Source organism: Nyctibius grandis, chromosome 20 (genome assembly GCF_013368605.1).
Source record: "Nyctibius grandis isolate bNycGra1 chromosome 20, bNycGra1.pri, whole genome shotgun sequence".
Lineage (NCBI taxonomy): Eukaryota > Metazoa > Chordata > Aves > Nyctibiiformes > Nyctibiidae > Nyctibius > Nyctibius grandis.
This window is the reverse complement of record NC_090677.1, coordinates 3659615-3685810: the sequence shown is the minus strand read 5'-3', so window position 1 is coordinate 3685810 and position 26196 is coordinate 3659615. Positions and strand designations below refer to the sequence as shown.

At 49.5% G+C, this 26196-nt stretch overlaps 1 protein-coding gene across 1 annotated transcript in view; it reads right to left on the bottom strand.

The window, feature by feature from the left end:
- The window catches only part of ASCC1 (activating signal cointegrator 1 complex subunit 1), a 37700-nt gene that overhangs the window by 7289 nt on the left and 4215 nt on the right, over positions 1-26196 (bottom strand). The window contains exons 5-9 of the mRNA XM_068416524.1: positions 25158-25336; positions 18009-18145; positions 15629-15748; positions 11647-11771; positions 10320-10399 (exon numbers count right to left, since the gene is read on the bottom strand). Coding sequence (XP_068272625.1) covers positions 10320-10399; positions 11647-11771; positions 15629-15748; positions 18009-18145; positions 25158-25336 — 641 coding nt within the window. The remainder of the gene's footprint in view (positions 1-10319; positions 10400-11646; positions 11772-15628; positions 15749-18008; positions 18146-25157; positions 25337-26196) is intronic.

Below are 26196 nucleotides of genomic sequence, written 5' to 3'. Positions count from 1 at the left end.
AAAAGATCCCTTCCAGGAAGGGATGCTAACAGGCTTCAGCACCACTCGTCTCTGCCTCCGTGGGAGAACATGTGCAGGAGGATCAAGTTTGATAGATAATCCAGTGCTGTGGCCATGCAAGATCACGCTGGGAATCAGGGTACAGCAGTGTGGAGAGCGCTCAAACCAGGAGATTAACCTCAGGCTTCAGAGGAGCCACAGGCTTTACAGCTTCATCTGCTCTTCACGCAGTGACAATAGTCACCAGCTCGCCCGGCAGCAGCCGCTACCCCTGATGTGTCCTGATCGGGAGCAGCAGTGAAGGAGGGAAGGAACTCGGGAAGCCGGGAGGGATGGGAGGTTGCCTTCCGTGGGAGATCAGCATGCTATGGTGCTGCTGTCCCCTTCGGGGAAGGGAAGGAGCAAACGAAATCCCGGGCTCCCGCTGACAAGCACGGAGAAAAATTAAGCAGCGTTTCTGAAGAGGTGCCTCAACACAGAGCAATGAAACCTGTTTGTTTTCAGACTCTCTGCACCCTCCCCCTGGATATTCCCAGCGGTACTCGCTGCAGAGCACGACCCCAATGCCCCAAACCCTTCTTGCACTTACACCACAAGCGAGGGGAGGGACTCAGACAGGAGCAGACCATGGGCTGTGACTTGCCCAAATAAACATCAGGCTATTTTTCCATCTCATAAGGGATGATACATTTTAATTAATGCTTGTATAACATGTCCACAGCTTGAGACAGAAACCACTGCAGAAGAGCAGAGAACAATCGCTCTTCCAAATCACCTGGCTAAAGCACAACTGCGGTACCCATGCCAGCTACAGCAGGGAGGGCGCCGACTCTTCAGCAAACTGCTGTGTTACAGAGCTGATACCAGCATTAGCAAAAAGGATTGATAGAGGAAAAGTTACTGAGGGCAAAACACATGGATGGAGTAAAAATTTAAAAAAAAATATTTAGAAATGTGAAAGTAACACTCAGAAACATTGATGGACTCCACTGAACTCCAGCAAACTCTATCCATCGGAGCTCTCCTGATGAACCTCCTTTGCTGCACGAACCACAGCCTCCAACCCTGCTTTTGGGATCCCACCTACCTGCTTAACACACCTCCCTCCTGCGACCTCCCACGCAGAGCTGTCAGGGCCTCTCAGGGCTGAGCAGCACCTCTGTGGCTCCTTGGCAGGCTGACTCATGAACACAGTTCAGCAATGGAAAGCTGTTGGTAAAAGAGGGACCTCAAGGGCCAGCCTGCCCATGCCCTGTTTCAGCTTTGCGGATTTATGCTACCAACACCTCCCTGTTGCCCACCCCAATGGTCTACAGAAGGCTGTTACCTCCATCGCATGAAACGGCAGAAGCTGCCCCAGTTCCCAGGCTGCACTACGTGCTGGCCCTCGTCCTGAGAAACACACCATAACCCTTTCAATTTGCGACCTAAACTCCCCCAAATTACAACAGACAAACCCCAAAGCAAATCCTCTGGTGGCTCCCAGAAGATTAGACACAACTGGGCAACATGTCAAGATCTGGAGAGTTTGTTCAATTAATCGATTTTTTTTTTCCCTCTATTTTCAACTTTCAAAATATGTTTTCTGAACCAGTTTGCTGCCAAAAAAGAAATATCTGATTCCTCTATTATTCACTCTGGACACCACTCTGCCAATGATTATCTGTCAGAGGTTTAATTGTGCTTGGAAGCTCGCCAGCAATAATGCACGGGAAGTGTAGGAAAAGCAGCCAGGCAGGCACTCATCCAGAGAGGCGGCTCTTCCCGGCGTCCCCCACCTCCTCTCCAAATTACCAACTGCTTCCCTTCCATGGCTTTGTAAGGACCACATCCACCACCTTCCACTCCTGCACAGGTGTTGAAGGATTAAGACATTGTGCAGCATCGCAAGGCAAGGGTGGAAGAGAGGATAAGCTAGGAAGGGCAGAGGGGGAAGGCGGCCGTCATCTGGGCCCTCACCAGCAGCACTCTGCCTGTGCCAAGGCCTCCGAGCGTCAGCCCCAAAGCTCGGCGGGTGCATGCGGATCGCTTGTTTTGTTCTGCGAGCATGCAGCTGGCTCTGGAGTGTCTCTCCAGCACCACTATAGCATCGAGTCCTTCCACCCAGATCACAGAATCACAGAATCAACCAGGTTGGAAGAGACCTCTGGGATCATCGAGTCCAACCATTGCCCTGACACCACCATGTCAACTAGACCAGGGCACGAAGTGCCATGTCCAGGCTTTTCTTAAACACCTCCAGAGATGGTGACTCCACCACCTCCCTGGGCAGCCCCTTCCAATGGCTAATGACCCTTGCTGAGAAGAAATGCTTCCTAATGTCCAACCTGAACCTCCCCTGGTGAAGCTTGAGGCTGTGTCCTCTTGTCCTATCGCTAGTTGCCTGGGAGAAGAGGCCGACTCCTACTTCACTACAACCTCCCTTCAGGTAGTTGTAGACTGCAATAAGGTCACCTCTGAGCCTCCTCTTCTCCAGGCTAAACACCCCCAGCTCCCTCAGCCGTTCCTCGTAGGTCAGACCCTCCAGACCCTTCACCAGCTTGGTCGCCCTTCTCTGGACTCGCTCCAACACCTCAACATCTTTCTTGAAGTGCGGGGCCCAGAACTGGACACAGGATTCAAGGTGCGGCCTCACCAGTGCCGAGTACAGAGGGACGATCCCTTCCCTAGATAATGCAAGGAACAGCCCTTTCCCTCTCGTTTTCTTTCAACCTCTGGCAGGTTTTAAAAGGCGGCACCAGAGACCCTTTCACCTCATTTCCCTCAGGAAGAATAAAGCATGCAGACTTCAGGAGGGAGAAAATCCGGCCGTAAAAGTCCCGGCGGCCTCTCTTTTGGGAGCGCAGCTGATCTGTATCATAAGCCAAGCACTAAATCTCCTTTATCGTTCGCTTTCAGCTTGCTACTTCTCAAGCCATTTATACCCACGAGCTTTGCCACAAACCACCAAGACCTGAAATTACAGACAAATGAGCATCTTGGGTTAGCATGAGCCCAACACGGGGTGCAAGGCAGGGCTACCTCCTCTATGACACAGGAAAAGCCCTTAGATTAAATCAACGGTGCCATCCCTCGGAAAGCAGTAACAATATAACCCTCTCTGTCCAGAAAAGTGCCACCAACGTAAGAGCCAGAAGCACATATGGAGTTCAGGGAGAAGGATCCTAGGTGCGTGTGATGGGAGGTTTCTTTTTTATATGTTTATTTTACCAAGCCAAAGCAAACGCCACGTAAATGCCAAGAAGCTTTTGGTACGTTCACAAATGCCATCTCATGGGTGCTGCCCAAAAGAGGTCATCGGCTCCACTGTCCTCGCCTTCTCCAAGGCAGAAGGAGCTGGTAGATCCTGGACTAACATCTCTGCTCCCTCCAAAGAACCGGGACTCCCATTTCTCCTGCTCCTCTAGGGCACTGCTTCATTCTCCTTCCCATTACAAAGATCTTCCTAACACCTACTTTGAACCTCTTGCTGCAATTGCCTCTTTTATTTCCACAGACTGACCCAGCTGGGTTGTGCTCTGGAGCAGTCCCCCATAACCCAAACCCAAATCGGGCTTCTGCCCAATTTCTCAAGACCATCTGGAGCTCTGTTCCCTCCTACCATTGTGTGCAGTTTTCCTGCCTCTTCCCGTCCGGGTTTCATCTGCAGACCTAAGCGGAGCATGTTTTATACCGCCCCTAACACCCTCCTGACCTCCACGGGTGGGAAGGGTATGAGGTTTCCAGCTGAGCTCTGCAAACACGGAAGCAGCCGATCCTTTTCCTCCACGTGAAACCTCAGCTCTTCATAAAACTGGAGCAAAGCCACCTCAGCTGCCAGAGGGTGGTGCAGCCGTGGGGAGGGTGACATTCAGCAATAGTTTAAATTAATCTGTCAGGCCTGATTTTTTGCAAATAAAACTATTTGGGGCCAGGTGAAGGCTCTTCTTCAGCCAAGATCCTCTCCCCCCAGGGTCTCCCTCCTTCACTAGTGGTGCTCCTGCCACTGCCACGCTGCAAAACCTTTGCTTCACCTCAGGGTTTTGGGTCCGTTTTCCCCTGCCACAAATCCATGAAAATTCATGTGCTTGAGGAAATCAACCCCCAGTTGCCATGGTGAAAGGCATTCTGCAAACTACGAAACAAATCCAAGTGGGACATTTGGAGGTTACCGGATTTTTGCACATCTTTCAGACAAGAATAAAAAAAACCCCTCCAGCACGTTAAAGGCTCCGCTAACTTCCCAGCCCCTGTTATACCTCAAACATGAGGGATTTACAGTACAACTTAAGGAAATTAATAATCAAGCACCGCATTTCTCCAAAGAAGCCTCATCCCCATGGCTCCTAGCACTGCCTACGATAGCAAACACAGCAACAGTTTGTAAGAGCTGGGCTTCGGCTTTGCTGCAGAGATGCCAGGAGGCTTGAGACGCATCCAGGAATACCAGGACAAGGAGCTCCCATCAATGTGACCTACCAAACCACCAAGAGGAGGAGCCTGGCTACGGAGCCAGTGAATTAATTCGGAGAGACCCAGGAAATTATCCGGCAGAAGTGTGACAGCACCTTTGGGATGATCTGCCTACTTTTGCTAATCAATGTGTTGGGTGGTTTTTGCACTTGATGTGCTGGGTCCCTGTCTTCTATTAAGGCGCCGTTGTAATTCAACCCCTGCCAGCTCCACCGAGAAAAACTGTCCTCTTAGGGTCAAAGAGGTGGTGCTGTCTCAGCTGGCTGGTGGCAGAACAGTGGTCTCGGGGAAATGAGAAGGTGGGATGCCCACTGGGTGGGAGGCAGAGGCACCCACAGCACAACCTCCAAAGGCAGAGGCACCCACAGCACCTCTAAAACGGCCGAGCTGCCAGGCTGGAGGGGACTGCGGCGGTGCTGGGGGCACAGAGCAGCACACAGCTTTGCTCTCCTACGGCACACCGCAGCCAGCCCTGCCCGCAAGGGGACTCAGAAACTTTATACCCTCTCAGCAAATCCTCCCTCTTCCACCACTCACGGTTCCTGCTAAAATTAAGTCAGAGAGGTGCTGAGCAGCTCTGCAAAAAAAGAGGCTTCTCCCCTTTACGGTAAGGTCACACACGGGCAAGTGAGCACAAACCTCCTGCACCTCCTGCACCGCGCTGTCCTCACTGCGGCGTCGCAGCCTTCGCTCAACACCTCCAACGCCGCCTCGTCGCTCCGCTCCAAGGCCCAAACACTCCAACACAGATATCTTCCCTCTATTGTCTAGTCTGATTTTTCAAATGCCACTTCAGATTCCCATTTCACCAAATGCAAATAACGTGAATAAGCCTTTTTTTTCCTGAAGAATATAATTCATAGGAAAGCATCTTCACAGCAACGCCAATTTAATCTCCTTTTTTCCCCAAGATCATACAAACGTTGATCTCCAGCCTCATCTGCTCAACTGTCACATCCTCCCACCCCACTGTTGCTCTAATTGCGCACTGCTGAGCCCCCTCCATCGTTTCAGCGTGGCAGGATCAGAACTGAAGGCAAAAATCCTCTCCTCTGCAAAGCAGCATTACAGCCTTTCATTTCTGCTTTTGATTCTTCTGTAAAACCGAGGCGAGGAAAGCGCTGGCTTATTTCTGATACAGTGATGTTGCACCACAATATCTTATTCAGTCTGTTCTCACCCCAGTGGGTTTTTCTTGGGTATTTTTAACTCTAAACTTTCCAAGCAGCCACCACCCGTTAGGTGCTCATTCCAGTTGCCAGTCCTACTTCTGATACACACCTTTACCACCTCACTGAGGATAACAAGATGTTCTTCCCCTTTCCGAACACTGGGCAGTCTTGATCTTACCTAACACGGGTTCTTTGGCCCTTTGATTTCACTTCAGCTTAAAAATACACCGGGACAAGACTCTGTCTCCTTAAATTCACTAACAAAAGTTACACAGAAAAGCCCTGGGTACTGACGGCTGCAGAACACAAGAAGCACTCCTCATCTGCAAGCAGAGTTGGTAACGGTGGCTCTACGGGGGCAGGTATTAATTTGTTTAGCGCTTGGTGGGTTTGGGGTATTTTGAGGAGTTAAGGGGCTTATCCAGGACAAGATTTTTCTTTTTCGTTGTATCTCTCTATACAGCACTGCATCAAATGTCTGAAACCGAACTGCTGCACACCCCAGCCACTGCACTATTCTCACCCAGCAAGATAAAAACGATAGCAGAGAGCACTACCAGAGCTGTTTGCTATGATCAGCTCTCCACTAGCCCCGCTGTATCAGTCAGTAAACGCACTTTCCCCCTGCTCCGACTGAAAGCAGATATGGTCTCATCATTTAATACCCTGTATGCAGGCTTCAGAAGAGAAGGAGCCTCATCGAATTACGCCTTGTCTGACCCAGAAGCCTTCCCAGAGCAATCCTGCAGCCCGGCCGCTCTGCTCCCGCTGCCGGACTGGGGCACGGTGGCATGTGGCACTGCCTCATCTGATCCCATTCCCAGTCTTGCATCCCAGATTAAAGCCTGCCCTAATAGCTAAGACACAAGATGTGCAGCTTTCTGCTGTTGTACCTCAGGAGCTGCTCCCTCAATGTTTAATCTTGTAAGCTGTTAGTGCACAGCTCTGTGCTAAGCGGTGGGGTTCATCTTTTTCTGTACTCAAAATTTGCTCCCCTCTTGTCTGAATGTGGCAAAGGCCACTCCTCAGACCTCAAGCCAAAAATTATTCCATTTTAACCCAGTGAGAGTCCAGGTGGACTTCTTCCTACTAGAAACCTTCCTTTCCTTTAAAAATCACTTCAGAAAATTTTGGCCAGGCGGTACCTTCGCATTTCTTTGCATTTTTGTTGATTCACCACAGCCTTCGTTTTTTCACGAAGCGAAATAAACAAAAGCCCGGAGGCAGCCAAGCTTCGTCTCCGGAGACGCAGGCAGCTGCCCCAGCTGCCTCTGTGCCAGGGCTGTGCTGCCTGGCCAGCTGCGACGCAGGGCACGCAGCCACCGCCTGGGAGGACACAGGAGGAGGCAAGGCAGAGGGGCTGCCAAACCAGCATCTCCCCGAGGCCCACCCGCCTGGCCCAGCCCTTCTCTCACGGGGAAGGAGCTGCCACTGTCTTTCAGCTGTGAACTGCTGTCCCCTCCTGCTGCTCTCCAAGGGACAAGCCACTTTGTTCCCAACTGAAGCAAGAGTTCGGTGCGTGACTCGGATGTTCAGAGGACTCGAGCAGCTACTAGCCACCCTAGAAGAAATGCATATCACAGAATCACAGAGTCAATCAGGTTGGAAGAGACCTCTGGGATCATCGAGTCCAACCATTGCCCTGACACCACCATGGCAACTAGACCATGGCACTAAGTGCCACGTCCAGGCTTTTCTTAAACACCTCCACAGATGGTGACTCCACCACCTCCCTGGGCAGCCCCTTCCAATGGCTAATGACCCTTGCTGAGAAGAAATGCTTCCTAATGTCCAACCTGAACCTCCCCTGGCGAAGCCTGAGGCTGTGTCCTCTTGTCCTATCGCTGGTTGCCCGGGAGAAGAGGCCAACTCCCACTTCACTACAACCTCCCTTCAGGTAGTTGTAGACTGCAATAAGGTCACCTCTGAGCCCATGAACCTACATGAAGCGGTTCATAAAGCACCCCCAGCTTCTTGGGACTCAACAAGCACGATGTTAAAGCACTAGAACTTTCTTTCGTGGGAGATACAAACCACTCAGCTGTTGGGGCATACACCCCCCTGAGCTTTCAGCACCAGCTAGGCCAGGGAGCCTTCTTCATCGATATTCTTCAAGACAGAAGTAATGCAATCTCCTGAACACAACTCATCCTACAGGATCTATTTTCTGAGCAGTGTGGGAAGGTACCGGCCCGCACAGCCATTTATTAGCACAAATAGGAGCGTACGTTTAACTCTGCGGAACGGGTAGGACAAAGGATTATTAAATAAAATTCCGATTACGTTCTGCTGAAAGCAAAATACCAGCTGGAGCCGGGGGTAACGCAAGCATGCTATCAGCAAACACGCGCTGCCTGCGCATCTGCACACACACACACACACCAGCTCTGACCACGGGGGGAGCCTCGGACTGCACCAGCACAACCAAGGCACCTCCATCGTGCTCTGCGCTCCGATAGCTCAGCTCCTGCTCTCCGCTAGGCAAAGCCTTTGGCCCGACAGCACTGGTCATAGCTGCACAATGGGCACAACAGCGACGAAATTCAAGTTTTCTGACTTGATGCCCTCCTACCAGTAGCCCTGCAGCTTTCCAGGTGGGAACGCTGCCACCCAACACAGCTATCGCAGAGTCCCACCGCCCGGAAATACACGTACAAAGGGACAGCACCCACAAGGCAGCCTGCCTAACTGCAGCCATATTCATTAACAGCCCGTCGTTTAGATCCTATTGCAAAAGTTAATGAAGCTGCTTTGCGAGAGGGCAGGCTCCTTGAGCAGGAGATAAATAATGTATATAAAAGGGGGCTGGGAAGGAACTGGCGCATCCTTGCAAGGTCATGCTAGAATGCATCAGTGGCTGGCTGAGGCTGGGCTCCTCTGGTAAGAAGCCTGGAGCTATTTATGACTCATGTAATTAATTAATGCCAACGGGCGTTCTGCTGCAGGCACGTGGAAGACCAAAGGGAAATACGAAGTGAGCAGGTTAGGAAACGTAGAGGAGGTGGGGGGAGAAGGATGACATTTCTTGCGGCAAGACACGCTTTGAAGTAATTATCAACAGCCCAAACAGCCAGCAGCTCTTTTGGCTACATCAGTACAAAATCAATTAGGAGATTTAAAAATGCATCGGCTCGTATTTCAGAGAGCAGCAAGAATAAGGTGCAGTCACCTGAGGCAGGGCAGTTGCATGTCTAAGCGCTGCACACCACAAGCCCCACAGATCCTTGGACCCCGCAGCGCAGCCCACAAATGGTGTGACCAGCAGAGGGAGCATCGTTAATGCCTTACAAACTGTAAATGTTTGTGGATTAAGGAACACTGATGGATTGATTTTACGTCTCTCTAAAGTCTGAGGACAAGTTTAACAGATGCAAGAGAAAGGAGCAAAGTGAAATGTGGGGGTACGCCAGGAAAGCTGAGTTCCTGCAGGCGCTCAGGGCTCCCGACGCACCACCTTCCCCTTCTCAGACGCTGGTAGCTCACCAAAGCTCACAGATCACATTAAGAAAGGGACCACGTCTGTGGCTTTCCTGCTCCGGTTTGCAATCCTGCAGTCTCACCCCGAACGCTCAACGCGCGGCGATGCTGAGTCATGACACTGCGCTTGCACAGACCGTGTGAGGACAATGAGAGCTTAACCTAATTTTGTCCCTTTGTTTGTCCTCTGTGCAGAGGAGATCAATCAGTTCCACTCCCTGCCTTCACATCCCCGTGCATCCTGTGCCTAATACCTTATACAGCAAAACTGTAAACACAAATACAGCGCATCCTTTCCCTCCTCTGGTGCCCTGAAGTCCTCCTGGGCTGTCCAGCTCCCACCCAGCCTGCCTCCTCTCTCATATCTCTTTGTCGCCAGAATATCTTCTATAGGTTCCCAAATGTATTCAGGCATTGTCCCATCTCCCCCTTATCATAGCTACCTGCAACAAACCCCCTCACACAATGAGGACTGCAGATTTGCTTACAACCCACTGTTGTTTTCCATTTCTGCTTCTCTGTGCTTGTCTCTTCTCTCTGGATACTTGCAGGGGCCAAGCACCACAGCATCAGTCTGCCACTGCCATCTGGACAAGCAGCAGAGGCTGCCTGCAGTCTCAACCCTGGCTGGCAAAGCTTGGGAGGCTGCAGGATGCTCCCCTCAAGCCTTACCCACCTCCATGGGCTGGAGGATCTTGCTTCCTACCCTCTGATCACTGCCCAAGCCTTCATATCCTGGCTGGTGGGACTCCCTACCGCTATCTGCTATTTTTCTGGGGCAAAACCATGCAAATCAATAGCAGAGATTAAAAAAATAGAAGAAAAGAGTTAGTGAAATGGCAGTCAGTTTTAGTCTCATGAATATATATGAGTAGAAGAAGAGCAACCAAGTACTCCTTTCTGGTGGGCACAGAATTAACACGAGCCTGAGTCTCCAGGGTAAAACACGAGCGAAGTAAACGACAACATGAACACCCACTTAGCATTCGTGCCACACACTCCTGATCTGAGCCTCACCAGCTTTAAGAACGCTTCTGTTCAGTACTGTAATGCTCCCAATTACGAGGGATCTGGATTGTTTGTTTTCTAAACAGATTCCCCCCACTCCAGGAGACCCCCTAAGCCTAAGACAAAAGCAGTCTCGAAGAGGTGTTTCAGCCTCTTTTGGCTATACAATATCCACAGCTGGCTCGATTTCCCTGATTGTTTCGTACTGACCTTGAGGATATTTCGGCCATTAAACGACTCCCGTTCCTTGAAGGATGATTTACCAGTCATTGTATTGTTTCGCTCTTCAGCTGTAAAGAGAGAAGCCACCACCAGAATGAGCTTCAGATGGGAGAACTGTGTGTGCTGTACTTCACCCCCCACTCTCTCCCTCCCCAAAGGCAGCTGCCAGCTAACAAACCAGCTTTGCCCAGTTCTTAGTGCAAAAAAACCACTTCCACTTTGGTTTTAAAGAGAACAAGGATGAATACGCAGGAATTGGTGTCTCTGTCAGGATCACCTACGTTATCTGGAGGAAAGACCCTAACTCACAGCTACTGCTAGGGTAATTCTGTAGGGCTCATGGCTCAGTGCAACACATCTGCTCCTCTCTGGCTGATTTTAATCCCACATCCTGCCAGGGTGAGAGTCAGCACTGTGAGCGCTTCCACCGCCTGGAACAGCACCAAATACCAGACTGAGCGTGCAAGCACAACGCCAGGCGTGATCCAAACAGCACCTATACAAACCTCTGCTGCCTGCTCTGGGAAGCACGTGCATGTGGTGTGTATGCTCCTGCGGGGTGGGCACACAGCCACGCACGCAGCCATCAAGAACAGCAACCTAGGCCTACGCCAACTACCAAATGCCCACGTCTTAGATCCGTTTCCCCAGAGCATGTCTGGATTTTTATACAATCCCTAAGTACATGACCTGTTCTTTCCACAGGACCTCTGCCTCCCTCAGTGAATATATTCAATATTTCATTTTCATCTCCAGCATTAGCTAGGAAGTCCCACTCACATCTGGCATGCTATTCAAATCCTGTATGGAATATAAAGCGACTTCTATGGCTGTCTGTGCCATGCTCTCACCACTGTGTCTGAATGCGTCACACGCCTCACGGGGTTGGTCAGAATACAGACTCATAATGCCAGAGGCAGCTGCCCATATGCCTCCCCTAACAGAGAGCCACATCAGCACTTTGGGCTCATATTTTCACCAGTTTTCAGGGCTCTGTTTGAGAGCTAAGCCCCATCTTTGGGGCTAAGCATTCCTCTCTGGCCCAGATCTTATGAGAGCTACTGGGCGATAGTGTTTTCTGAAGCTATGGCAAAGAATCTTACAAAAGATGCAGAAAATGCTCAAAGAATGCTTGCTTTTTCATTTGCTTCTGGGTTTTATTTAGTGACATCCCCCCACAACCTTGTAGGTATTTTTGAGATTATGAAACAAATCACAAACTTCAAAAAAAAGAAACATAAAAGCCAACAAAAGCATTTCCCGTTCAGAGGCACTACTTTAAATGCATTTATCAGTAAGGATGAGGGATACGCACCACCTGGATCTTTCCTGAAGAGAGTGTTCATGACCGTAGCATGCAGTTTCACCCTATCCCATTCTTTAAGCATCAGGCCAGAGGCCACAAACCTTTCCACCAGTTGATCAGCAATCACCTGCAACCTGGGAAGGCAAAAAGAGAAAGAACAGAGCAGTGTAAAGCAAGGAGAAACCCTGGCGTCGTCAGCTCTTCCCTTTTCAGCCAGGGAGGGCAGCATGGGTGAAACAAAGTCTCTGTGGAAAGGGAGCTAGTCTCTGATGGAAGGCAAACAGAGCCATCAGGATTCAGCTCTAACACAAAAAGTTCTGGCTGTTTCACAAAGCTTCCTCAGTGATCACTTCTGCTGCAAATATTCCACGAAGAAGGGCAGATTTTGCATAGCAGAGAGCTTGTTTGCAGTGACAGATGTTATTGGGACTTGAAGGATGCATCTTTCTACTGCCAGGAAACACAATGTGACTCTCCTTACACATGCTAAAAGCTAGAGACCTCCAGGAGGGCTTAGGCACGTTGACTCTGCTCTGCTCAGGGACTGCAACCTGTACAGTGCACTGGGCCAGATCTCAAACCCTCTCTGTCCCACATAAGCAACCCAGTAACTGGGCTTAATTTCTGGGAGAGCCCAGAACGTGGTGACAGAGGGCACAAACCCAGACAGCACATCCTGCTGAATGCTCCAGCTTCGGAGCTACTGAGCAAGCAGAATCAAAGGACTTGTTGCCACCTTCTTGTCTGGCCTCGGCTGGGGATGACAGCGGCCGTGGCTGCCAGGATCTGCGGGCACGCCTGTCCTAGGACAGGCAGCAGAGCAGGCACGTGATCAGAGCAGCACACTCACATATTCTTACATCTAAAGAGCTGAACGAACTTCCAGGCTGTTGCTGTCCCCCACAAAATTTCTGCAGTGCCCCGGCCTTACCAAAAGCAGTAACGATGTGCTAGAACAAGAGCTTCCCGTCCCCAAAAACAAGGCAAGAGAGTATTACTCTGTGCAGAAGAATTTGGGCTTATCTCACCCCGTCCAAGGGATTACACAGCTTTCTGCTCCACAGGTCCCACCACTTTGGACTCTCAGTTGCAGTGGGAGAGGCAGAGCATGGCATCTCTGAGGCTGGGCCCCAGAGCCCGGGGCTGCCTCGCTCCAGATGCAAGCTCCTACCCCACCGCTGGTTTTGTGCTGCCCCTCATGGGCTGCCAGCCCCTGTGTGACGATTTCAGGACTCTCAAACTACCAATTGCCATGGTTTTCTACCACTTTCTGGCTTTGCATCAGTGATTTTTAAAATTAGCAATGACAAAGATCAAATGAATACCATTACAGACAACACTAAAACAAATTAATGGAGAATAGCTCAAGTGAAAATGGTGTTTTATTACATTATAAAGTTAATCAAGGAAATAAAACAAATTAGAATGAATTATAATGGGAATTATTTGCCATGTGGGAGGCATCAGAGCATGATCCCTCTCTCAGTCTGAGCCATTATACGTGCAAGAAGGGCTTGCCAACCCCTAATTCTGTCTGCAGTTATGCAAGCTAAGTCAGGGTAAATCAAATCTCCTGCTTTATAGCTTAAGCTGATCAAGATCATCCAAAGATCAGGAAGGAACTCCACCCCTCAGCCATGCCAGGAACTACACAGAGCTAGCAAGATATCTTGCATGAAACAGGAAGGCACACACCTCTCACAAACGCAGGCTGCAGCAGTCTGATCCAGCATGGCAAACCACGTGGCTGCCGCTCTCCTCTAGTATTGGCCTTGCAGCTGAGAAACTCCCCTTTCCACCTGCTTTCCCCACTTCCCTGAGCAAAGCACAGCAGGTTTTAGCAGGCAAGGGGTGCATGGAGCTGCTCAGCAATTATCCATCTAGCAGACCAGGAAACGAAGCAGAGTTTTCTGGAGAGGACACCATTTGTCCCTTCTTTATAATCACTGTTTGTCCGACACCGAGACTGCTGGAGACTCAAAGGAAGCAAAAGAAGCTTTCACTGCTCTCCATCAACACAAACATATCTTCTTTTGCCTCTGCAAAGCTCAATGTTTTCTGGATGCTTGCTAACAGTTAAGGAACTATGTTAGGGGAGAAGTGCCAGATGAATTAATTCGCAGGTGAGGGCAGGACGGGTCTGAGCCAAGGATAAAAACTTACAGTCACTTGGCCCTCTCTGAGCACACTGCTATGCAAAAAGCAGGAAAGGTGTTGCAGGAGAGAAGTCTGGCAGCCTCCAGATGCCACGCAAAGCACGAGATCCCCAGATCTCAGCTACCAGACCTCTGTGAAGGACAGAGGAGGCATCAGTCCTTTCTTAGGAGGGGGCGGATAGGGCTCATCTTCAGTTTCCAAGCCAAGGTGGATTTGAAGATGTCATTTCTCTCCCCTGCCAAAAGCAGCTCTGCCCCTAACGCACGTCAGCATTTTCTGCTAGCATCATGGCTAAGTGGGTTCCCAGCAGAAGGGATATGGCCGGCATCTGAAGCAGACCACAGTGCTAGTACCAATTCCAGCTGTCCCTGGATGCAGGCAGACATCACTGCCTCACCTTAGGCCCTACTTACGCTCTACAGGATTTCTCTACCAGCTCCTCAGGTCACAGACTCACGAACACTGCACCTCAGAGATGATCCAGAGCTCGGTGACTCAGGAGAAAAGAGGCCCATACCTCAGCTCTCACTTTCTACAACAAACCGACTGAAGGGCATTTGGGTCATCCAGTGTCTGCCTCCGTCTCGTCTTTCTGAGTGCTGCTGCCTCCTTTCTCCCTGCACTTCTGTCTCCTGGCTGATCTTTAGCTTGTCCTGGTTCTCCACCCGCCCCGTTTGTTTTATCTCACCTCTTCCAGGGTAGGGCAGACTTCAAAGTGGAAGAGCCGAGAAGAGGAAAAGATTTCAATTCCTACTGCCCCCCAGCAATTCTTACATTTTCATTTTCCCACCCACATTTTTTATCCCACTTCCGATCTCTTACTTCAACACAGCCTCCAAAGTGCAGCGTTAAGCAGGGGGCCCCTCTTGTCTCCTCAGCCCTCAGGAAAAGGAGATGCCAGAACACGTCCTTTCTTCCCTGAGCCGGTTCCTGCTCACAGCCTCCCTCCTCCAGCTGCCCTGCTCCGTGCACCCCTGCTAGCTCCTGCTGTCCTCTGGCAACGGGAACAGACAACAGAAGGGCAGCACTGCCAGAAAAGAGAAGGCTAAAGCTCTTTTGGCTACTCCGGTACCCTCTTTCCCACCCACCTCACAACCAGCAGCACAGAGTACAACAGCTCTTACGTTTCCCCAGTCTTCCAGAAAGCACTAAGAGAAAAGATGGTGCTGCCACTGGTGACACAGTTGTCAAAAATGAGATGGAGGATGGTTGTTCAGACACCACCACATCCCAGGAAGTGCTGTTTGTAGAGCTAAAGCCATCAGCCACAGTGGCAAACAGCACAAACATGCACTGGCACCAACCAGGCTTCGAGATTTCACACCAGCAGCTCAGCAGACAGACATTTCACACCCAGTGCCTGTTCCAGGCCTCTTACAGACACAGAAACCAACTCTGTAACCAAGTCATGCTTTTCTCAGGACCTTCTGGTGTAACTGGGTTTTAAGAATAATTAAGTGCTGCAGAATATACCAGGCTGTCCAGATTAATCTGGGTTGCAGGTTGGGAACTAGACAGCAGAGGCCAAGTTGTCCTTGCCTTCTAAGTGATCTCGGGAGTATCTCCTTGGCCATCTTATCACCGTGTGAGCCACGACACCATTATTCAACCTGACAGAATGCTACAGAAACAAATGACATCTTTCAGCCGCACCACCAGTGACTGATTTAAAGAGCAAACACATCACTGCCTTAACTGGTTTAGGAAGCAAGAACAACTTCATCTTCCTGACTGCTGGCCCAAGGACTGCCAGCAGTACCCACCAGCTTCAGACCACAGAGGGTTTCTCCAGCACACTGCGAGGAGGAATGAAAAAGGAGCGTGGGGAACTCACCTGTCCGAGCCATCCTTCATGTGGACTTTGGCATAAAGGACGTCCGTCATGGCAGGGTCATCGTTCATGTACTCCACCCCTGCCACCTCCACGGTCAGGGGCTTGCCTCCAGCAATTTGGCTGAAATGCAAGAAAACCCTTGTGTTAAAAAGCAAAACATCACACCTGCTTTTGAAATACAGCGCGTGGTACTCCTCGTGCACACACTAAATATTTGCTTTTACTAAGGGAACGATGTAAAATCCATTTGTCGCTGTAGTTAAACACAGATTTGAGGTTAAGCAGGACTTAAATGTTTAATAGATGGTATGGGGCAGTGAACTCCACTGAGGAGTTCTGCTCTTTCCCGTATATTTCAGGTTGTTTGCACTGAAAAAGCCCAAATACAAAAAAGGCTCCCTAATTTCTAAAGCTCGAAAGGCTACAGCTGCTATTGTCTCATCATCTCAAGAAATACTGTAAAAACACTTCAATTCATACATTCAGCATTTTAGGCACACGCTAAGGCAACCTGTCAGTGTTCCCGGGCCACCTCAACACAGAGACCTCCATTTACATTTCATAAAAGCCATCAGCAATAAAACGGTACAAGTTCCCATCCCAGAGAACCTCCTGCCTTCCCTGTGAAGAGAGCAAGCGTGACACAAAGTCTCCAGCTCGTTCATTTTCGCTGGCAAAAGTACTCGATACAGAATGGAGTTTGAAGTACATTTCAACTCACAAACGCTGGAAGTAAATAGAGCTGGTTTAAAATCAGCTCCAGCTACCGTTGCTGGAAGGCAAAACCGAGAATGTGTGCAGGATATAATATGCACTCCCACACCTGCAAACACCCTGTGAAGTGTATCTGCCTCCAAACACGCCGCCTCCTTGCCTTTACCACCAGAACATCCCAGGGAGGCGGGGCGCCGCAGCGAAAGCTCCCTGTGAATTAGTGCCGTGGCCTCATTTAACGCCGAGGTCTCGGGGAAAGTACAGGGAGTGTCTGGGCAGGCAGAAGGAATAAACACGAGTTAACAATGGGAGCGTGACTTTGCTCTAACCTTGCTCACTTCTGCTCAGCTCGCCCCAGAGACCTCAGCGAAGCTTCCCAGGTGGAATAAGGAGAGCGTGATTTCCCTTGGCAGGATGTTTACTGGGAGGAAAACAGCACGAGTGGACTGTCGTGCACATCACACCGGGAGTGCTTAAGGCCACGTACTCTAAAAAGGGTCAGAAAGGGCACATCCACCTTCATGTGGCACTGCCTGCGTTTAGAAAAGCAAATGAACACTAATGAGGGTTTCTGTGGGTGGAAGGGAGCCTAAATTAATTTTCAAAGTGTATTTATTTGGGTGTGGCAAGGGAAATAACCTAAAGGTTACACTCAAGTGTTGATTCCCCCTCCACTAAAGGAAACAGAATAAAGATTTTCTCTGCCTCGGTTCAACCCACTTATGAGGAAGCTGGCACTTTCCAAATACTGCGGGGAGAGCCTTCCCCTGGAAACGCACTTGAGTTTCTGTTCAGCAGCTGAACAACTGGAGCCGTCATTTTAATGGCAGAGGTATGAATTTTGGCCATGCATTAATTCCCACAGATATCGGCTGGCACAGCGTGGCTAATTCTTCATGCACCGAGGCAATAAATGAATAAATAAATAAAAATCAAGGATCGGTGCTCTACGTGCAAAGGCTTTGCAGAAATAAGTAAATAAACCAATCCCTCCGGTCGTCTCCAATTTCTAAGCTGAACAGAGATAAGGTAATTACAGCGTTACTCATCCACATTGACAGTTAAAGCCCTAACATCTGCAGCTCGGTGTTAACGGGCAGCGAGAAAGCCTCAGTCCTGGAGCAGCACTGAGCTATTACTCACATGGTTGATGCTGGCTTCCCTGCACACAGCTCCCCGCATCAAGAATTGCATGTCAAGGACACCTCAGCATCTGCTCTGAGGCGGGAGGGAAGCAGCGTGCCAGAGCCCGCTGCAGGCAACGCCAGAAGGTAACGGAGCTCGTCTCTCCCTCTGCAGCAGGCAGGGGGCAACAGCCAAAAATTGCTCACGCAAAAATAACGGGGATGCGTGTGAGAAAAAGTAAATAGAGAAAAATGTGAGTAAAATGTGAGTAGAGAAAAAAGTAAGTGAGAAAAAATGAGTAGAGCAGGTTTTCAGGGGATGCTGAGGGTCTGAGCTGAGCTGCGAGATGCTGTTAGACTCTTGGTGACTGCTTGGTGACTTCTACTGCTCCCATCTGAAACGTTTCAGCCTTTTTTCTAAACTTCTAGATCTGAGATAGGCTATTGGGCTGCTTTTCTCTTCACTGTCCCTTGTCAAAGACAGCTGGCTGCTTTTCCCCCACTCACGCCCTCGGTGATGACATCCCTCTTTCATCACTTACTCCACAAAGTCCTCTTTGCATCGCTGGAGGAGGTCACACGCTTTCTGGATCTCTTGCTCGTTCAGAAGTACCAGCGTCCCAAGAGTCAGGTGAAGCTTTGCAGGGTTCTGGAACAGGCTGCTGCTGACCCCGTGGTCCTACAAATCAGTCAATCAATCATATATTGGTGTCTTATCGTATCCACACCCCCCCTCCATCAGAGGGATAAATACTACAGAGAGCAGGTACCAAGCCACTGGCACCAAACCTTTTATCTCTGCGTCGCTGGTCGGGTCGGTAGTGACTCAAAGTTGAAATGAGTAACAAAATTTCCCAGGCTTTGGGAGCGAGCTCAGCCTGGCAGGCGAGGCGCAGCCCCTCACCACACGCGCGCTCCCTGCCTGCCTCGTCATCGGAGCTGCTGAACGGCAGCCTGGAAGCTCCTTACGACAGGGTCTAACTCAGGACCCACGAACAGCAGCACTCACTCGTGTGGGGTTTCGAGAGGAGACTTCCACAGGTGTCAACGCAGCAGCTGCCATCAGCAAAGAACTCAACACAAGTCAGCACAGATTTAAAACTTAAGTCCATTTTTTGTGCAATAAAGCCGGAAGCAGCTGTAGTGACAAGCCCTAATTGGTCTCTAAATCCTGTCTAAACACAGGTTGCACCTCACAACACAACCACAGCTAATACCAGCTCTGATAATTACATTTTCCTTGTTCCCATGTGCCCTACAGTTTGCCAAGATGAATTAAGTTTAAATTCCCTTTATAAGAGTTACGTGTTGTTGCTGGGGAAGAACTGTTCCCAGGTGGAGCAGTGGTTACATTCGCCTTCACAAAACATGCTCTTTTGTTCTAGGATATTTATAAAAATACCTCAAGGATGGTTAACACACCCATATTAAAACAATTATTTCCACTTAGTGGCCATTTCCCATCAGAGCATTAAATAACCTCCACTTTTAACTCCAGAAGAAGCCAACACCACTTGCCAGCCTACTGAAGCCTTGCTCTGTCTGAAAAAAGCCCACCGACTGAGAACGACAGCTTTGAAGTTTCTCGCTGTGCTTCAGGGTTTGAAATAAAACCTTTCAGATGTTTAAACACCGCAGTATCTCAGCCTGTCAGAGTTTAATGCCCCACATCTCACTCATGACAACATCCATACTCTTTACAGCGGTGCTCACGGGCTGGACTAGAGACAAGCCAGCCTGCGACACGGAGGCTGGGGGCTGGCTCCAGCAGCTGCAGGCGAGACGTGGTGGTCCCCGGAAGAGAGAGAGCACGTACACACCTTCCACTGCTGCTAATTACTTTATTACTGACTGAAACCCCAAATCCTACCGTGCTACTAGCGGCAAAGCGTGTTGCAAACCTCAGCACTGTGCAGCAGCCTGAGACAAGCACAGACTAACTACATCAGGCACAGAAGAAAAAGGGACGGCTCCATCTCACTTCTCCCCTCTGTGGTAAAAGCCTTTCGGCTTCCTTGAACTCATACTGCTGTTAACATGCGTGACAGGACATGATTTCTCTCCGTCAGCCTTTTTTCACTAATGATATTCATAGCCAGAGGATATTTGGCCCATCACAAAACAGTAGCTTGGCTAACAGAAACTGGGAGAAAGTTGGATTTACCCTTGCCGTGGACAACCAGCCGATGCCACCCCCACAGTGCGCACAGATGATGTACAGCAACGAGAAAGTAGTTTGCAGGTCAGAAAGCAAAAGCCCTACCCTCATTTTCCACCCCAGCACGATTTGTACCGTAAACATCACCCTGCCCCAAAAGCAGCGCTTTCCCCTGAGCTTTCCAGCACCTGAGTGTGGGCTGAGAGCTGACAAAGCGATGGCACCTCACCTCCACAAGCCACGCTACCGCTGCTGGGGAGGTTAGCAGGGAAGAGCAGTGCACAGCGAGCAGGCCAAGACCTAGATAATCCTCCTAGTTTACTCCCTAGCGTTTCAGACAGCTCCTAAAAACCCTGCTTACACCCTTACTCTCTCACAGGCCAGCAGATCCCACTTCTCCCACGCATAAAATAGATGCTACGTCAGAGGTAGCTCTCCCTGGAACAGGCAATGTTTCTGCAGGCGTCTTAGCAGCCCTTCACGGCTGGATGGTGCTCACCAAGATGCAAAAAAGCTTGAACCCACTTATTCTAATCCCAGATTACGATATGCTGTCAGCAACCGCTGTGTCGCCTCGCGGGAAGCCGCCCTGTCCAGTGGTACGAGCCCTCTGCAACCTGACCAGCAGGGCCAGACAACAGCAACGCAGAGCCTAGAAATACGTGTTCATAACTACTGCTAAGGAAAAATCACATTCTCCTCCAGGGAGAACGAGCCCAAGAGACACGATCCTGTCAATATTGTGATTTTGGGGCTTTACAGACATCTTCCAAATACCTAAGAAACTTTCTCAAGGTAAGCTACAACCATAAAAGCAGGAGTGAGGAGTAAGATGGGCACAGAGTGGACCTAAGCCATGCTCCCCGAGTGCTGCTCGGTGACAAGCTCCTCTGTCACCAGCTTCATCCCCGGGCACTCCTCATAGCACACGTTGCAGTGGCTTGTAGCAAGCGGTGGCTTCCAGCCCTAACGAAAGCAGAGTACCAGATGAGGGGAGGCAAGGTGTGACAGGAAGAATATCCCCTTTATGCACCATCCGTATGTGATGACTGTCCATTTTAGCTTATAACTCTCCCTGACACTGCCTGTCATGGTCAAAAAAACAATTCATTTCCACTATGCCTTAAAAATTCATTTTTTTCCTCCCTCCTGCTACTTAGTCTTCTACCTTTGCTCTCCTCCTTTAGAAGGAACACAGACAGGGTTTTATCTGGAGTCTTCACCTCTCTGCAAAGTCCAAGCACATTGCTCCTTCAAATCTAAGGCCCTGTAGTAGGGAAACCATAGAGCACAACATACTTTAGGCCTTCTACATGACAAGGCAAAGGATAAAACTCCTTAGCTCTTCCTCCCTGGCTGCATCTTCCAATATTTGCAGACAGCTTTATGATTTCTTTTTCTTACTAGCAGGATACTGCATGCCAGCTATATGCCCTCTCCCACCCTGATCCACAAACAAAGGAGCAAGCCAGAAAAACGGCATTTCCTCAGAACTGCCTGAAGAGCTGCAGGCTGAAAAACCCCTCCCATTTTCTGTCCCTTCCACTCCGAGATATAATCTCTCATTAGCAATGTTTGATATTTACAAGCTGCCCTATATTACAGCAATCATATTTCTTTTCCTTGCTACATCTGCAGCCTGTTGAGGCTGCAAACGCTGCGCTTGCACAGCTCTGAAAGATCCGACTGTGATTTTTCACGGCAATACTGCAAAGTCTCTTCCCATTTCCACCTGCGTACTCAGGCAGACGTTTCAGTCCTCCTCACTCTGACACCTACACGACTGTGCGAGGAGACTTCCAAGGTCATCCAGTCATCCGGACCTCCCACTGCACCACATCAGTAATGAGCCACCTCCCCGTATTTATATTAAATTAGCCTCAAAAGAGCATCCCCTCGGTCCTGCTTCATCACCCAGCAGCCCTGACCACACAATAGCATGAATGACGCCTGAAGTGTTCCATCTTTCAACAAAAGGTTCATCTTACAAAAGGTCTTAAAGACACACACAAAAAAAAGTTAGAAAGCATCTACCCACCAACATAACTCTGTGCTATAAAATCTAAATGAATGGTTGTCATGGTAGCTGCTTCAGAGAGAAATAGAGTCCCTCACCACTGCTCAATGGCCAGAAGAAATCCTCATGCACACCTGCTCCTTTCCCTTCCTCACCGTTACTACCCAGCTTCATTCAGAGACTGGAGTTCACCTAATTCTGCAATGTTGCAACAGGGAGAGAAACGCACCGCTTCTGTCACTGGAACCTGTTCAGATTTCCCTAAGAAATCCCGTGGCTTTGGACAAATCTATAAGCTCCCTTATTGCTCTGTGAGGCACCGTTCTGAATTACTGTTTTTCATTGCTGATGTGCTTTCTAGCAGACCCTGCTGTGAGATAAAGTGGTATTAGAGTGGCATTACGGGCTGGTGGAGTGATTGAGAGACATACGGGGCTGCAATACACTCCTCGAACTAACAGGCAGCAACATATCTAGAAACCCTTTTCCTAATACCAGGAGAAGGAAGGGCAGAAAAATAAAGCACCATATATCCCTAAGCTACCGTATGCAAACTCCCAGATACCTGTCACTGACCAAATTCCACATTTCAAACTAAAAATGGAACCTCTAGAGCTGATGTAAGCAGTACCAGGCACATTTCAGGCCCCTCTGAGAGGCACAGGGCACTGAGCAGTGCTAACACGATGCAGCAGCTTCCAGGCTGGGGCACCTTGTGCCCAGGCAGAGTAGAGAGCAGGAACTACAGCCCCAGACCTTCTGCCTGCACCCATATAGACGTGTCCTGCTGTAGGGCAGCTTCAGCTGCCACTGTTTTGGGAGATTCCCAAAAGCACCCTGATGACTCGGCAGCAGCAAAAGGCACGCTATGTCTCCAGTGCCACACTTCCTTGGAGATATTGCTGTTCCTGGTATTAGGAGGATGCATGCCTGGGTGCTGGTTCTGAGTACAGTTCAAGTCTGAGGTTACTGAAAGCCAGAAGTAGCTGTTAGGCTGAAATGTGTTCCCACGTGCACGCCCACGCTGCAGGATCCCTAACCATGAAGCAGAGCCTGACAGGACTCAGTACTGTCCAGACACAGATCAAAAACACTGAGGGAGAGACAGAAGGTCAGGCAAGAGGAGTAAAAATTAACGTGACTAGCCTGGTCAGCAGTGGTCTCAGCACTCCTCTGAGCAAGCCTGTGCTTCTGCAGCTTTCTAGAACAAGGAGCATGTGAAGGTTTGCAGATGTTCCCAGGTAGCTCCTTCTGAATGTGACTGACAACACTTGGGGAAAGCCCCAAGATAAATTTATGAACATGTTTCTAAGTGGATGGCAGACCTCCCTGCGTACCCAAGGATGCAAACTGATACAAGTGAGTAAAAGACAAACAATGTGACAGAGACAGATCAGGAGGGGTCTGGAGAGCAAGTTAAGATCACCAGCAGAGGCTGGGCCAATGGAGGGCTGCAGAGATGCGACTGAAGCAGCAGGCAGGAAAAATGAGTGCTCTACAAGGAGATGAACGACGCCTGTGTGAGGCCAGAGTGTTGCAGGAATAAAAACATGGGATGAGAGCATGGATGACAGTATTAGCTGCAAAGATGAATAGAAGATGCCACGTCATAGGGATGGGACACTGAAAGGATTCGCCTGACACCGAGGCAGCCTGGAAGCCAGAACCCAGCAAGGTGTATGGATGAGCCTGAGGTTACTGCCCTGCGCAGCAGGCAGGTCTGGGTTTGCTGTCCATGGGGAGGGACAAAAGAAATCCACTGGACCTGCGGGCAGACAGCTCGAGGGAGCAGGAGGATCAGACAAATGGAGTCCAGGATGCCAAGGCTTCAAGCAGAGCAGGTCCAGCCACGTCTGAAAGGACTGACAGATTGAGGGAGACCAAGCGAAAAGACTCTAACAGCCATAAGCCCAGTTAGAAGGGGAAAAAGGGCAAGAGAAACACCAGACAGAAAGCAGCGGTCTCAGCCCAAGGCCAACAGCTTGAACAGCCACTACCAGAGCCCCGTGCTGAAGTTACCAGCCCCACAAAGAGCTGCTTCTCCCCCTGTAACTTTGGTGTGTCCCCCAACATGGACTGGAACTAGAAACCAAGAGAGGGAGCCAGGCTCCCACTGAAGCCAGCCCGAGGTCCAGCACTCTCTGTCCAGCCAACACCTTCTCAGGCTAATGTTTCCATCCCCCTGTCTTCAGGGCTTTCCTTTAATAAAAGTAAGCTTTAATAACAGTAGCTACCACTGGCTAATGGGGAGAGATGACAGAGGCAGTGATATCCTCCTAACCCTAGGGTGCTCATTGCACTGGTTGCTAACCCCTGCATCTGTTGGCCAATTTCAGTCATATTTAACGTCAGGTGGAAACTTGAGTGACAGAAAACTCCTAAGATGTCACTGAAACAGGCAGCTGGGTGCAGAAGAGGGACTTAAATCAGAACTGCCAGGAAAGCCAAGACTGCAAAGCCAGCTCAGTTCTGCTCTTAGAGATGAGACAACTGACATACAACTGACCACAAAAACTTGAGCAAGAACTCCTGTCTCCTCAGATATCAGATAATTCACACCCACAGCATGAAGACACAGGAAACTAAGCTTCTTCAGCTGTCCTATCTGCAGATTATATTTTCCCCTTTGAAAGGCACAAGCAGAAGTGACAGACATGAAGGTAATAATATCAGCCCACAAAAGGCTGCTGCGTGTATGCAATCCAACCTGCAGTGGCCACAAAGAGGAACTCTTCTCTCTTGCCTAGAGATGTCCTCCCAGCACTCAGGGGACACAGCAATCTAATAATACCATTCTCTCTCCTCAGTCTGGCCCTGTGCGCTGACATATTGCTTCTGCCAACCTAGAAGCACCCTAAAATAAACCAGGGAATACACAGCTTTCACTTCATTCTGTTCCTCATTTCCCTGTGCCTAACTATTTCCTGCTCCTCTCAGTGTGAGATCTGAAGGCGAGGAGGAGGGACTGTCAGAAGAGAGTCTCATGGGGAGGAAGGGAAGCGATGAGATTTGCAGGATGCCATGTGCTACCAAGTCATTTCTCGCTCAGCTCCAGTAATGACACCCATCTTGCTTCACTGTCAGTAACCAAAAGAAAGGTGAAAGAGAAGCAGCAGCAAACTTGTGAATTTCTACCTGGTTTCATGGTTATGTAGAAATCATATAAAATGTAGGAAGGTCCACTCCATTATTTAGTGGCTTTCCTATTAACAACAAAAAACCCCAACCCTCTTTTGAATTTTAGATATCCTCCCACCTAGGACAACCTCTAAGGAGAACAAAATATTTTACTAACAATTTACTAAGTAAGCCATTCCGCATTCCAGAAGATTTCACAACAGCACTCAACAAATTCACAGCAGATCCGTCAACTGAAGTAAAAGGCCTGTTAAAAACACATCCCTAAGAAATAGAACAAGGCCTTCAAGGCAAACACCAAAAAGCCATCTCAATAAATGAAATGGCACTCTGCTGAAGGGCTTCCACTTGATTTTAATTCTCACGTGGATCTTTTACCTTTGAGCATTTCTCCAGTACTTCCTCCTTGAACTGCAGGAACCTCTCCTGGATGGCAGGCTGGTTGAGAGCGACGGATAGGAAGTGTGTGAAGGGCTGCTTCCTGCGGAAGCTGTCCAGGAGAACGTCGATCCGTGTTCGGGCAGAGATGACACCGCTGCGATGCTGCCCTGTAATCACTACAAGGAAACAAAGCAATCCCTGTCTGGCTTCCATGGTGAGACTACTGACACCCATGCCCATGCAAAATCAAGAGTAATTGAATGGATCATGATTTTACGCTGTATTTATCTGTGCACTTTAAAGTATCAATATTGGAGGATACTGTGAGGGTAAGAATATTTCATCCAGGAGATGCCAGGAGGGAATTAGAAAAACCTGCACAACAGCACCTCTCTACTGTTAGCCCCGGGCTCACTGAAGAAGTGACAGGAATTAAAACCCCCAACTGTGCACAGAGAAATCTCGCCAGACTCGTGCTTGACTTAAAATGCCTGACACGGCTGTGCTTTCCTCTGTAAAGACAGGATGATGCCATCAAAAGTGTCCCTCTGCTCTCAAGGCTCTGAGCACCTAAAAACAATAACTAAGAGTCTATCACTTCAGTGGCTCTTCAGACTTCTGGAGCGTTATTTCAAGTTTTCATAAAGGCAGTCAGAGTGCAAAAGAAAAGAAAATCTATCAAAGATCAAGCTGGCCTGTATCATTTGTGCCTGCACTTCAAGGCACCAAACAGAGAACACTTGAGCTTCAAAGGGAAGAACTGCAAGGAACAAAATTTTCTCGGCTTCCTATCATTACACATTTTCAACATCTCTCAGCCTTCCTAATAGCCCTTCACGGTTCTCAGGATGAAGTCAAGACCCACTTCTTGAGAAGCACTGCCACATTCCTGGGCAGCACCACAGCTGGATCTCCCTGTCACAGCTCTGTCACGAACGTAACTGTACACTGTGCCAATTATCACCGGAGTAAGGGGCCCTCCAGATATCCACTCCAGCAGAAACCCCCATGGGCCAGCCCTTATAAGCAACTCTCC